Source organism: Saccostrea echinata, unplaced genomic scaffold, assembly GCF_033153115.1.
Source record: "Saccostrea echinata isolate AGI-Se365-2 ecotype Australia unplaced genomic scaffold, CSIRO_AGI_Sech_v1 ptg000001l, whole genome shotgun sequence".
In the NCBI taxonomy this organism is placed as follows: domain Eukaryota; kingdom Metazoa; phylum Mollusca; class Bivalvia; order Ostreida; family Ostreidae; genus Saccostrea; species Saccostrea echinata.
The window spans coordinates 24,808,739-24,824,586 of NW_026889750.1; the positions used below are offsets into that span (position 1 = coordinate 24,808,739).

At 31.8% G+C, this 15,848-nt stretch overlaps 1 protein-coding gene across 1 annotated transcript; it reads left to right on the forward strand.

Annotated features, from left to right (window-relative positions):
* Positions 1–1,574: 1,574 nt before the first annotated feature.
* Positions 1,575–12,893, forward strand: LOC133196118 (GATA zinc finger domain-containing protein 15-like). The gene is made up of 10 exons (XM_061332058.1): positions 1,575–1,578; positions 1,744–1,815; positions 5,799–5,843; positions 6,151–6,225; positions 7,870–7,944; positions 9,108–9,183; positions 11,290–11,522; positions 11,659–11,831; positions 12,381–12,500; positions 12,780–12,893. The coding sequence occupies exons 1-10, from the start codon at positions 1,575–1,577 to the stop codon at positions 12,891–12,893; spliced, it is 987 nt and encodes a 328-aa protein (XP_061188042.1).
* The last annotated feature ends 2,955 nt before the right edge of the window (positions 12,894–15,848 follow it).

Below are 15,848 nucleotides of genomic sequence, written 5' to 3' on the forward strand. Positions count from 1 at the left end.
AGTTGATATAATTCAACAGAAAATTCTCTATAAAAACTTTTATTAAAAAATATGAGAAATACCACAATACCTATATAGTTATGTTCCTGTTTTATTGTTATCCAGTGCGGTCAATCTTGCTACCCGGAATGATGGTACTTACCATTTTTTGTACTGTCGGTGAGTAGTTTGCATTTGTCCCACAATATAGGGGGTACTTGGCCTCAAAAATATTTTATTTATTGCCAAGGGAAGGAAATAAATTTTGACTGACTCAGTATGATTCCGTTTTCTCTACCGTCCGCAGATATTTTTTCATCTGAAACTCTTCAATAATTTTCATTTGTTGTTGTTGTTGTTGTTTTTTTTTTTTTTTTTTTTTTTTTTTTTTTTACTGATATATACACATATTGTACTGAAACTTGTGTATTTTCTAAAAATACATTGTATATGTAGTGATGTACTCATAAGATTGAAAATTTACAATTGAGAAAGTCATAATATTTCTTTGTGAATACTGTGTATGTCTATAAGAATCCTGATTTTTTTTTCCATCTGCAAATAAAGGATATCGAAAAACGATGGATGTTTTCCTTGCAAATTTCAATCACTATTAATATTTCTGTTTCATTATTAACATATAAAACGCCATAGAGCTACAGATGGCTATGCTTTGCAGATATATATGGTGATGTTCATTCACTAGGTGCCCCTGGATCTGTGGCTTCATCCTTTGCGCGCGCAATTTCTTCGGGATCGGTAGCCTCTTCTGTACAGGGACATGACACATGCTATCATAACCATGCCTATTATAAAGGTTTGTGGCGTTTGATATCAAAATTCGTTTTAGTTTCATCCTGCATAACACTATAATTCTGAGTGGTTTTTAAGCATAAATCATTTTTAAAGTTGAGACAGAAAACCTGAATGACAATAGGTTTTTAAAACAACAATTATTTAAGGGTACATTTGTTTACCTTCCCTCTTCCTCTGACAAAGCAAGTTGTAATTTCAAACAAAATTCATTAGATGAATGGAATGAAATATGTTTTGAACAAGTATCATTTATCCAATCAATAGGTCATCAAGAAATAGGCGGAATCACATGAAAAATTACTTGAAAGTTTTATTTAAGATTTAGAATTACTCAAACTTTAGCAGCCTCCGAAAGTTCCGCTTTTATTGAAGTTCAGTATAAAGATTTGAATCTTTTTATTTCGTTTTGATATTTTAAGACAAGAACTGCTATGTATATCCGTGTACAATTTTTATTTAAAATTTTAAAGAATCGTTATTAAACATGTATTTTTCATCCATGTTAAATATACATGAAGATTTTTTTCAGATTTTTTTGACAAAGCCGCAGAAGAGAACTGCCATACACCTTATTCAAGTAATAAAACTTCTGTTTTTGGCAAAGTTACACGTTGCCTTTATTATTTATTGTAGTCTTGTGTGCATAGTATTTATTTACTTTATATAGTTGATTATCGAATTCTATCATTTTATATGTTAAAGAATCATTTCATTATGTATGAATAGTAAAATTGTATTTGGTAAGAATTACGAGTAAGTGTAATATATCATAGACGTGCATGGGTTGGTTATGAATGTATATATAATTATTGTAAATGTTGTTTGGTAAAAAAAAAAAATTTAAAAAATAAAATAAAATTGTATTTTAATCAACTTGTAAAATATTAGTATTTAGGAATGAAGGTTTGAAATGGATTAAATTTTGGATAACTCTTGGAATATTTACAGTGTTTCGAAACCTAGATTATATTCGACGACACGATCAACATTGTCTTCCTACATTAATTCGGGCAATAGCAAGTAAGTAAATTAATTTTAATCAAATACTAAAACCATGATAACAGCGATAGGACCAAAATAGCGAATAGAATACATTAAAAATTACAAATCATTTGATATGATGAACCTTTTACTGAGAAACAGTAATAATAATTTTCTTCCTTAATATACCTTATATAATCCTTAGCTTATCTTAGGTTTTTCATATTATTTTAAGTAAAATCAAGGAATTATTCCCTTTAGAACTGCATTTGCCAAGTTGTCGATGTACACACGCTCAAATGCATTATCCACATCAAGGAGATTGTAAGTATATATTACTAATGCAGTGTATGTCAAAACAATGTTTTCTTGCATTTAATTTTATTCGCTCACAATTCATCCTTAGAAATAACTAGGAATGTAAAAAGTAAATGAAAACATAACGAACAGTGAACAATCTCATAAACCCAGTGAATGAAATGAATTGTTAACATGTTAAAAATACGGACCCCTAGAAACACCAGAGGCAGGATCAAGTGACTAGAAGGAGTAAGCATCCCCTGTGTGTGTGAGAGAGAGAGAGAGAGAGAGAGAGAGAGAGAGACTCGTCGTGAGCCCTATGTATTGGTTAGATGGTCAAATCTGTTTTATTTTTTTCTATCTCCAACAATTAAAGAAAAGTATATAATTCCTGATTTCCTATAAACAATATGATTATTTTTTAAAATGGACAGAACTGTAAGAGATAATAACTAAATATTCTTACCTCTAAAAGTTTGCTGTCATTTTATTTTTCAAGATCACCATTACTCTAGATGTATGAACCACCATGTCTACCGAGGTAAGTTATAAACATATTGAACAAGGAATATATTTATACGTATATATATATATATATATATATATATATATATATATATATATATATATATATATATATATATATATATATATATATATATATATATATATATATATTCATCGTTATGATAATTCGATATTTTTTTTATGCAGAAGTCACTAACACTTACTTGACTTATTACCAAAATGGAAGATCAACAACTGTTACTTGTCACTCTAGAAATAGAGGTCAGTAAAGTTTATTTATATAATTTTATGATATTTGTTGGCCCTTTTAATCTTCTCTTTTTCAATAAAGTTGTCGCTTACCATAATGAATTTTACCTTTAAACAATTTATAAAAGTAGGAGTACCTTTACAAAGATCAATATGCCAAAACAAAACAAAAATATACTGGCATACTAATTTCTTGTATATTTATTTCATAATGTTTATCAACGAAAATTCATTCAATAAAGACTAGGGTTTTTTTAAATACCTGTATGATATATTTTCAAGTTTTATGTTATATTTCAGCTTGGCGGGACCTTGTCCTTTTGCTAAATGATCGATTGGATTGTTTATTTGACTTTGTTAGTCAAATGAAAGGTACTGACTTTAATAACCATACATGGACATTTTCTTTGTTAAGAGAAATGAATAAAATATATAGATATATGAAACAGTGCAATAGTTAAAAATTGTTTAGGATAGGATATAGAGGAAAGTTCTTTAGTTTGTATACCATTCATTCCAACACCAAGCCTTTTCCGGTTGCAGTTGCATATGATCATAATCACGAACCACCTTGTCAGACCTGTCACGTTTATACTCATACACAGGGTAAGATTTGTTAACTACATAGATTGTTTTTGAATTAAAGAAAAAGAGGCTGTAAATTTTACTCTTGAGATATTGCAAATTGCTGAATTCCACAATTCAGTTGATAACTGCTCCTCAAAAACTGTCAAAAACCTATTAAATATTGGTAACCGCAATATGTTAAATTTTCATCATGTTTTATGCTCTCTCTCTCTCTCAGAAAGTTCTCATATTTTTAGCTCACCTGAGCCGAAGGCTCAAGTGAGCTTTTCTGATCACTTTTTGTCCGGCGTCCGTCTGTCTGTCTGTCCGTCTGTCTGTCTGTCTGTCTGTCTGTAAACTTTTAACATTTTCGACTTCTTCTCAAGAACCACTGGGCCAATTTCAACCAAACTTGCCACAAAGTATTCTTGGGTAAAGGGGATTCAAATTTGTAAAAATGAAGGGTCACGCCCTTTTTCAAGGGGAGATAATAAAGAATTAGTGAAAAATTAATAGCATCTTTTAAAAATCTTCTTCTCAAGAACCACAGGGCCAGGAAAGATGAAACTCATGTGGAAGCATCCTCAGGTAGTGTAGATTCAAATTTGTTCAAATCATGACCCCCGGGGGTAGGGCGGAGCCACAATGGAGGATCAAAGTTTTACATAGAAATATATAGGAAAAACCTTTAAAAATCTTCTTCTCAAGAACAGCAAAGCCATAATGAGTCATATTAATATAGAAGCATCCTCAGGTAGTGTAGATTCAAGTTTGTTCAAATCATGACCCCCGGGGGTAGGGCGGAGCCACAATGGAGGATCAAAGTTTTACATAGAAATATATAGGAAAAACCTTTAAAAATCTTCTTCTCAAGAACAGCAAAGACATGTTGAGTCATATTTATATGGAAGCATCCTCAGGTAGTGTAGATTCAAGTTTGTTCAAATCATGACCCCCGGGGGTAGGGCGGGGCCACAATGGAGGATCAAAGTTTTACATAGAAATATATAGGAAAAACCTTAAAAAATCTTCTTCTCAAGAACAGCAAAGCCATAATGAGTCATATTAATATAGAAGCATCCTCAGGTAGTGTAGATTCAAGTTTGTTCAAATCATGACCCCCGGGGGTAGGGCGGGGCCACAATGGAGGATCAAAGTTATACATAGAAATATATAGGAAAAACCTTTAAAAATCTTATTCTCAAGAACAGCAAAGACATGTTGAGTCATATTTATATGGAAGCATCCTCAGGTAGTGTAGATTCAAGTTTGTTCAAATCATGACCCCCGGGGGTAGGGCGGGGCCACAATGGAGGATCAAAGTTTTACATAGAAATATATAGGAAAAACCTTTAAAAATCTTCTTCTCAAGAACAGCAAAGCCATAATGAGTCATATTAATATAGAAGCATCCTCAGGTAGTGTAGATTCAAGTTTGTTCAAATCATGGCCCCCGGGGGTCGGGTGGGGCCACTATGGGCGATCAAAGTTTTACATAGAAATATATAGGAAAAACCTTTAAAAATCTTCTTCTCAAGAACAGCAAAGACATGTTGAGTCATATTTATATGGAAGCATCCTCAGGTAGTGTAGATTCAAGTTTGTTCAAATCATGACCCCCGGGGGTAGGGTGGGGCCACAATGGAGGATCAAAGTCTTAAATAGAAATATATAGGATAATATCTTGGAAGCATCCTCAGGTAGTGTAGATTCAAATTTGTTCAAATGATGACCCCTGGGATAGGGAGGAGCCACAATGGGGGATCAAATTTTTAAAAAGGAATATATGGGAAATTTTTTTGAACATCTTCTCAAGTACAAGAAAGCCATTTCTTATATTGATATGGAAGCATCATCAGGTAGTTTAAAATTCAAGCGCCCCCCCCCCCCCCCCCCGTGGTAATCTTTTCAATACTGAACTGATTTGTGCTTTTGCCTAGCCAATGTGCTCAGGTGAGCGATGTGGCCCATGGGCCTCTTGTTATATTTTAATTACTATTCGACAATTTGATAATCACTGGTCATATCCGGTTTTTTTTCATCTTCAAGTCACTCAACCTCCCCATCATCAACTCACTCATAACGAATGTAAGTATCATTTCAATTTGTTGAGATGTTTGTTTTTATAGGGTAGTATTTAGTTCAAAATAATCTTTCAAAAGACTAGATTGTGAATAATAGATTCAATATATGTTAATTACATGAGGTAGGCAATTATATAAGAGAAATTTTAAAGGACATTTTGTTCCATACTTTGTACTTCATGGAGTTACTGTGTAAATAAATCTTCTACTTATTTCATAGGTTACATAGTACATTATTCGTACTTTCCATGAAAATGTGATAACGTAAACACAATTTTCTGTTCACTTTTCCAGTGTACCAAGCGTATCAGAAAGGAGAGTGTCTCAGTGAGCACACAGGTTAGTTTATAGGTTGATTGATTGATTGAGACTGAGTTGGTTGATTGAGTTTACAATACTTTAGAACAAGGGAACGGGGCTGTGAAGTAACATTCTCGATGACAGATAACGATATATTCTTTTTTATGTAAACTCTATTAGATGTTTGATAGAAAACGTGAAGTTCTTTTGACTGTAAGGTAGACTTTGATTGAGTTTGTCTCGTATTGTATATATGAAAAAAAACCTTTTGGCATTTGTCTGTTCCTCTTTGAGTTTGTCTCCTTTTGTATATTGTATAATATTGATATACTTGTATTTTATTCAGTTTGGGAGTTTCTGTATCATGAGACAGGATACCAACATGGATTAAACAGAGAACAAGTTATAGCACAAATGGCTAGTAAGGATCATGTTCCTGTTATAAATCATAAATTGTATAAAAATCCAATTTTAGTTACATTACATTGATTTCACATCCACTTCGACTGCCTTTTTAAAAATGTTCTCTCATTTATACCTTTTTTTGTTGCTTGAGTATATATTACAGTGTAGTGTTATATTTTCATGGAATTATTCCATCTTATGCATAGAAAAAAGATTTATTTATTAAGTATTAAGATTGAAAACTGAAAAAAAAAAATTAAGGAATATGTGCCTTTAAGTGAATATGAATAAATATCATTTAGACATATGAATTTTGTTTCAATGCTTAATTTACGCTTATGTTTTTTACCAATTATTTTGAATATATTCATAATTTTAATGAACAAAATTGACTACATTTGTTTTTCCATTACAGCACATTTTCCTAAGGGCATTAACGATCAATGCATTTGTAATAAAGCTGTTGATCTACATTACCATAACAGCGGGGGGCAAGGTAATAATGATCAAATAGTAAATAGAGATTTTCATTTACTCACCATACCAAAACTTTTGTTAAAGCAATTAACACATAGGAAACTTGGACTTAATACAATTAAGGTTTATTAAACCAATTGCAATTACTAGAAATCAATAAAATCTAAACTTAAATACACTGACTATTACATTCTTATTGATTTGACTGTATATTTGTTCCTAGCTGAGGCGTCTTTTTGAAAGAATTAATTGGACCTACTTTCTATGACTTTCAATGAAATTATATTCATTATATACCTATACACGTATAAGTGATCTTCAAAGAACCATATGTGGTAAAGGCATATTTTCGTTCCCCATAAAAGTCAGATTTTGAAAATCTCTTGAAATATGCGCCATTGCATATAATGTATACAAAAATCTGAATTAGCAAAATATAGAAGGGAGGTTTTTGCATTTTTTATCTCTGTGACATCACAAACTTTGAAGAGTTTCCTTTATTTCTAGGACAGTTTAAGTATTTACATATTTCAATGACATTATCATATAGCATATTATATCAAAAGATCGAGTCTGAACAGACCTGTGCTCAATAAATTCTAATCAATTTATCGACATCAAATACACTACATATATTTTCTCTCCAAATCATTAAAAGTTTGAATTCCCATGTCTAACTTATGACGTCATTTGGTCGAAATATTTAGTGCTTTGAATTCTGCAGACTTAAAATATTAATAAAGATTTCTCTAACAAAATTTTATGTTGGTGGCAGTGTTATTGGCCATTGCAAAATTTAGTCCTTTCCGATCTTGAAGATGTGACAACTTTTCAAATGTTCAAATTTGTTGTATTTCAAATTTCAGGGATGTATTATTAGTATACCGGTAGCTTTAAATCAACATTTATATATCTTTTGAAAATAAACACAGGTCATGAATCATTAAGATAAATATGAAACATTTTTGTGTTTTGTCAACATCGTCTTTCCTTAGAAAAATAATTATGATGCCATTACTATTTTTTAAATAATAAAATTACGTTCTTCAGATGGAATAGCCTGGCATTGTTCCAATCTACAAGAAGATCACAGCTATCCATATAGAAGTAAGCCCATTCTATATACATTTTCTGAACCACATATATCTACCATGATAAATCTCTTCATTATTTGTCCTTATAGCTGCGATATCACATTTGCTGAACCAGATAAATTTTGTCCACTCATCAACTCAAAGGTGCCACTCACATACAGCTGGTAATTATCGAACATATTTCTTTAAATTTGTGCTCATTTATTCTTATCTGTGTCACTCTCTAGTTACAAATTCTAATTCTATGAAAGAGTACATTGTCATATTATTACATTTTTTGTATCGAAAACTGCCTTCTGACTTGAAATCATTGTATAAAATTTTATTCTACCTAGTCAAAATTGTTCCATGGTTCATGACAATACCTGTTTTGCCCTGTAACCTGGAAAATATGGTCGAGTGGTAAATCTGTAAATGTTTGTTTTGAGTTGTTTCGATTGTTGGCCTTAAACCAAGGCACCTTATATCTACTAAGTTATGTTATTCTTATCATTTGAAGCATTTTAATTGCTATTTCAAAAATTATGAGGATTATATAAATGGTTCACTTTAATTTTTACTGGATAACATATGGTTCATGGCAATATATATTTTACTAGGTAGATGATTTCTATAATTTTTCTAAATTCTAAAATTTATAAGAAAAAAGTGTTAACCTTATTTGAGATCTTACATTTCAAAGAAAACTTATGCTATATGTAAATTGCTTAACTGTGCTTAAGGACATACGCAACGTACCTTACCTACTGATAATTTTTCGAGATATTCTTAATTTAAGATAACAGTACCATCAGATGTTCGTAGACAAAAAAATAGCATGTGTTACCAGGGGTTTTGAAAAGAAATCAATTGATGAAAATTCTTGTATAATTCAAAGAAAAATATACAAAAATTACTAAACATATATTCTAAATGTTTTGTTTATCCAAACTTGTTTTAGAAGAAGTGAGCAATAGCATATATTGACAATAAAATGTAGGACACAGTTCCTTTAAGTATTGGAACTCTTCAACTCCAGGGAAAAATACAATAAAGTTCAAACTACGTTGCGTATGTCCTTAAGCGGGAGGTGTTTCCTTTTTATGGATACCAGTGCATAAATAGAGGGGATTGGAGAACAAAACTTCTAATCACTGGATTGAAGCTTAAGATTTACAGAAAAATAACTTATTTGTATGCTCTAGAGAAAAAAGGAAAAAAATAATCAACTGAGATCGAGCTTTTTAAAAACATTTTACATAACACATTCAACACTTTCATATTTGAAGTCTCAAGCTTAAGGCCACTTAGTAGAGTTGAATAATTAAGCTCATATTTTTTTTTTTAGTTTGGTGGGAACTTGATCATATAGTAAAGCACAATCATCATGGCAAAATTTGTGTGGAAAATCTCATACACCACATGTATGGTAAATATGTTATTTTTTTATTTTCAACACGGAACCAATTTAATATTGTTATAACAGTAAATATATTTCTCATGGTCCAACGTTTAAATCACTACATATAAAAATGCAAACAAAATATAAATCTGGAGATCATCACTCCTGTAAATTAATAATCAAAGTACTGTAAGTACTGATAGACGGTGGCATAAATGCATAAATGATTTTGTGTTTAACGTCCCTCTCGAAAATTTTCACTCATATTGAAACATCAATATTGCCGCTGGTGGGCTGCAAATTTAGATCTATATTCAGCACTCCAGGCCATTGAGTAGTGAGGGATCTTTTTCTGACCAGCACTTACTGCGACACGGGAACTCGGTTTAACTGTCTCCACGTCCCGCAGTGGGATTCGAATCCGCTGCATAAAGATCGACTCCTTCATGTTCGTGACTCTAGAGCAAACACTAACCACTGCGCCACATGGCCACTGGCATTGAATGAGATAAAATATTATAAGAATCTGTAAAATGATATGATGGAAATTATGAAAGTTTATTGCAATTTTTCACGATACATGTCTTTTAATCAGTAAATTTATATTTCCGAAGTATAATGAGGGCATGTATTAATTGGAGTTGTTAATTTATTGCATGAAATTTTCTACATTAGGTTTATTATGAAAGTAGGATTGAATTAAAAAAACTATCCCGAAATGCCAGAAACGAAACTTCGATCATTTCAGGGTTTTTTTCTATATGTACTATTGTGATGTGCAGTCATAATTGCAAATTTAAAAATGAAAACATATTTAAGGATGATGAACAGATTGAAATTATATATTCAAATAATGGATTTTGGGATGTTTTAGTATTTTTTCCCCATAAATGAATGCTTAAAACGTGTCAAAAGCAGTTTATCCTAAATGTTAAATCATAAGGGAATCAAGGTTCCTAATATACTCATGTAGTGACCGAACATTTTTATTCTAAGATGCATGTTTTACAAAAATGTGTAATGAAATCGTGGTGTTTTGAATTAGAAATTTTGACTTTATAATTTCAAGTATCTCATGATTAGGGAGTATCAAATTGGGAACGTCTCGTAATTACCGTTTGTCGCATAGGCCTACATGTAACTAAGAAACCACCGTGCGTGTGTTTAGCAATTATAATCATTTGATTTCGAAGTTAAAATGTGAAACCATTATTCTCAAATATTTTTTTATTAAATATTCTGACTATTAATAAATATTATTTAAATTTTACATTAACACAACCTTTAAAAAAGCCGTGTGACTTCTGTAGTTTGCATACGAATATACGAGTCGGTCTGTGTACGAGTTAGTTGTAAGTCGACGTAATTTAATGAATATTCATGAAGGGAGAAATATCGATAGCGGCAAATATCAGGAATTAAGCTTTGTGCCCATCAACAAAATGTCTGTGAAATAACTTGAGAGTATTTGTTAACTATGTGCATTTTATTTTCAAACATCGAATCAACCCTATTTTCAGTATTTTGACTGCAAAAATCGCCGCTAGGGTCCCCGTGATTTTACACTGTTGTTATTTATAGCCCAAAAGCAGCAGCAATAGCCTGTGGCTATAAATAGCCACCGTCTAAAAATGCATATAGTCAATTGGTTATTATTAACACCATATTTTTTTAAAATCCCCATCTTATTATGAGTTAGATTCGCTACACTATATTGCGTTATAATGCAATATTGCTGATCTGGTTAACATTTTAACATTTACAATACATGAATTGAAGTGTGTAATTGATACTATTAGAGGTATCCCACAATTAGAGCGAGCTAACTCAGTTCTTACAGACCCTTATTTCTAAATATTATGTTTCTTTTTTATTTTGTATAGAATACATTCTGTAATTGTAATATGATGTTATTAACACTTGATGTAATGTTTTATATAACAACTTATATCAGATGCTGTGCACAGGCAGGGAGATCCATGCACTTGTCATGCTGGTAAAAAAATACTATTAGTTCTCAAACCTGTATGATTCCTTAAAAATAATTCAGTATGAAATTTATAATCCTTTGTAATAAAGTAAAAATATCATTTTTATAATGTTCCCTACTGTCTAATTTCAACAACAGTGTCGCCGACGACAAAGACAACACAACCAACAACAATTACTACAACCACAACTACTCAAGCACCAACTACAACAAAATCAACAACGTCAACAACAAAACCAACAGTTTCGACAACAATAAAGACGACACAGCCTATAATTACTACAACTCTATCAAGATTAACTACAACAACGTCAGAATTGACAACAAAAAGCAACAACACTACGCCTATATCTCATTCAACAACACAAAGGGTCCTGTCAACACCAGGCAGGTTAACATGAAGTCAAACCATGGGCGCATGCTTAAAAATTACTACTGGTAATTGATTTTGTACACCCAAAAAGAATACCACTCCAAAGTGCTTAGGTACTTTGTATTATTATTTAGGTCAATCTACTGAGTGTTCCAGAATCCGCACGGTCGAAGAACTAGGCAAATTTCATCAACTTTACCCACAGCTCAATACTGACTGTTCGAATTACGTGTCTACTTCTAATTTAATAGTCAGGGAGTTGTGTGACTTTGTTCCTAATTCATTATATTGGAAGCCAGGAAGAAAGGTACGTTTTTGTCAACATTTTCAATACAATAAAACACTGTAAACGTACTGCAATCAGCTGTGTATTCTCTTAGCGCCTTTGGAGAAAATGAGCCCCCTCTTAAGTGCATCTCAAAATGTTCTGAGTATATGTATATAAAGATATACATTCAGAAATGCGCCAAATAAATTTAAGCCAACTTTTCACAAAATCGTTTCCGCTATATATCATAAACGCTTATTACACTATATTTACAGTATTGGCCCTATATATATCCTTTGAGTTATTATTTTAATAATTTAATTTATACAATGAATAAGATCATATAATGTGGTTTATTTTTGTTTATCTGACCGTGCTAAGGTCAAGTGTAATCCACATTAAGTCTAATCATCCAAATACAGATAGATTTCTTACAGGATATAGTGTTAAAATAAAGTTATTCAAGTGTGCAACATTTTAAACAAAGAACATGCTTAATTATTTTCCTTACGATTTTAACTTCACGATCTGCATTTATACACAAGTACTTCAACATCTTTTTATACTTTGGTATTTTGTTTTTCGAAGGTTGTTGATGCATGTAACACTCTCCAAACCTATCAGCCAGTAGCAACCTTCAGTTCAGCCATTTTCCCTGTGGACGGATTGGCTGGGATCTTTCTAGGTTGCACCTCTACATCAATCAGGGTATGACATATTCTTCGAATTTTCTATTTCAATTTCACTCTAAGACATGTATAAGATTTATGCTAGATTTTTCTAACAAACGTTTTAATTTCTTTCTGTGTGTAAGTCTGTCATAAGTGACGATATACATGTCATTGTTGTAAGATTTAAAGTTAATATACGAAAACCATTATCAAATTAATTTCGAATTTAATTGTTTTCAAAACTCAATCTCTGCAGTCTATATTCAAATGTGAAACTTTAAAACTACTTACTTGTTTGTCATTCTTCTTTTTTTAGATTGCAACCCAGGAGTGTGGCGGTACTTTTAAAATTCTGGAGCTTTCCAGACACCCTACACAGTCTGAAAGATTTACTCATACTGCCTTGAACTACTACGTCATAAACTACTAGATAGCGATGTAATTTGTGTCTGTTGATTTTAATACATTTCGTTCAAAAAAAGTGATGATACGAACAGTGATCAATGTCGGAAAACCTATAATTAAAATCTGAATACGATATAAAACACGGTCCACCGGAAATTCCAGAGGTGGGATCAGATGGCTAGGAGGAGTAAGCATCCCCTGTCGATCGGTCACACCCCCTGATCCCTATGTATAGATCATGTAGACGGGATATTCCGTAGTCAAATTTAAAAACGGTGGCCTAAGAATTGGTATGGAACATGTTAGTCAAAATACTACCCAATGATAGGTTATAATTGTTAACAAGGTCATTATAACAACCATAGAATTTACCAAACGCATGAATTTCAACGAGGTTGTTGAAATCCCTGTAACATCAAACTTTTTGTCAGTAGCCTGCCTCGGTTTAAAAATTTATCGTACCCAGAGCACACTCTTGAGTATCGTATAAACATAAACATCATACTACTATGCAGGTGAAAGCGGAATATTACTACAAAAATAAGAAAAAATGACAATGGAAAAGCTGAAGGTATCTCCTTTGTAATACAATTTAGTTGGCTCTTTTCGTCTTTAGTCAGTAAAACATCCAAATATAAAACAGGTGTAGCAGACACTGTGCTGCTTTTTTTTTTAATTCACGGGGATATACAGAGTCAAAAAATGACAAAAGTCGATATATCTGAATGTCGAGTTGAAACCGACAACAAGTGTTTTCTTATTCTCATGTAGAAGTTTTTGAAAAAATTCTGCTTCCTAGAAATATGAAAACTTGTCGGCTAATAAAGGAGAACAATTAATGCCCATCGAAATTCAAACAAATTGTCAGAGTATCTGGTCTCCAAAGATTATGTAGATGTTGTGAATGAGAAACTCCAGCATCCTTTTAATATCAACTCTCAGAGTACTTGTAGAATCAGGGTGATCTGATCTTTTACAAAGTAATTTTGTTGATGAAAATTGTTTAAAGCAGTTGTCTATGACATTAAAAGCCTGGTTTTAATATGTCGTAAGGAATGGTTGTATAAAGTATTGAAGTTGTACGCTTTGGTGTAACTGAATTGAAAAATTATGCGATTTTAAAATTTCTTAGTTCTTTGGAGTTTTGAGAATCCACTTTTGATTGACACTACTTCTAGAATATGCTGTTACACAGTACGTCTGAAGTTTCTCTTTTACGGCATGCAGTTAACATTTTTGTGACGTGTAAAGATATGGGCACGGTAGAGCATTTGCTGGACCTAGCAATGTTTCTTTGTAAGGATTTTTTATGAGGTTAAGGAATCCAGTATAGATAGGGTAGATTGAACTCGTTATTTTGAAGAATTCCATTCTTAGAACGTGAACTGTGAGATATTAGATTTCTAAATGTAGAATATAAAAGACAATATTGTTGAAGTCTTTTCTTCTGGAACCATAACGTATTGTTCATGTAGTCTTTCTTAATCTTTTATTACCTCTGATTTACGTAAAAACGTAAGGATAGAGATTTGCATGTTGCCTTTTAACTTTCTATAACACTATATATTTCTAAAAATATAATCCATTCTGACAAAGTATTCAGTATTTATGTAAAGCCCCATCGTCTGGCATACCTCGACAGAATTAACGATAGAAATAAAGTTCTGTCGTCTGTTGAAAGATCGGGGCTAACATAACCATGTTTCTCAAAATAAATGTTGTTTGTGAGTTGAAAGTAACCTATCGAAAGATTTCGTTTTGATATTCTTATTTTATTACATTTTCTTTGCCTAAAACTTATGGGGACAAACTGCAAGTACATAGTACGTACTAGTATAATGAATGGTAAATGAATTATCATTTAAGTTTTTACCGATAATGTTAGTAAAGTCTGTCAATAATAGTGCGAATGAAACAACAGAGAAACTCACAACGCGAACCATGTTTGCTGGAATACTACATGCAATGGGCAGACGTGCAATTTTAACTCTTCTATGCTTTGAAGCTGAGGAATGTTTTTGCCAGTAAATCATTTAAACATACATGTAAGATATTTGGCAGATTGTAACATTAAAGAAGTGGGATTTAATTTTTTCAAAGTTTAATACATGGTACTTTCACATCATGAATATTTTGTTAAATTACTCTGATCCTTAATTTTGCTCAACTATTATACAGACGAAAAAGTATTTTAAACAAAGGACAAGTAAGATCGTTCATCTATCTCGTTAGCACAAAATAAAAACAGTAAATTCAGCAAATATGAACAGTCTTTTCATTAAAATCGGAAAAACTTTCGCCATATTCACATAAAAAAGCAATCAGACAGGGAAGAGGACTAATTACGTTTTGGGAACTTGTGTCCAATCCCTTTGACATATCGTCAATAAAATATGTTCAAAACAAACAAAAACAGGATTTTCCTTTTCATAAAATAACGAATTATTAAGAAAAGATTAACCCATGAGATTTTCTGTGGGCCTCTCTCTTCATCGTCCTGCAAACTGGACAACCATATCTCAAAATTAAAAAGACATAGATAATACTAAAAAAATATACCATTATTTACAAAAGTGGTTGTTGACAAATATATGTTTACCGAGAAAAAGTTTTCGGGATTTCGACCCAATAATCGTCTTAGATGCAAATTCAATTTTTTTTTCAATAAACAACTGTATAATAAAAATTAATGCTATTTTCCCCTTAAATTGACACATACGAAGTTTCAGGGGACATCGATATGAAAAGTAAATCGGACAACCTCCGAACAAAAAATACTATAATTTAATTTACATTATGTACGCGGATACAAATTTGTCACTTTAAGTGCATTAAAGACATAAAGAGGCAATCCAAGAATTCGCGTCATTTTCCACTAGCGGATTGAACAGAAATGGTGATTCCTCGGAAATATGACCACGTGGAAAATAGTACGCTTACAGTATACTATTGTATCAAAGTTTTTACTCTGATAGTGAAT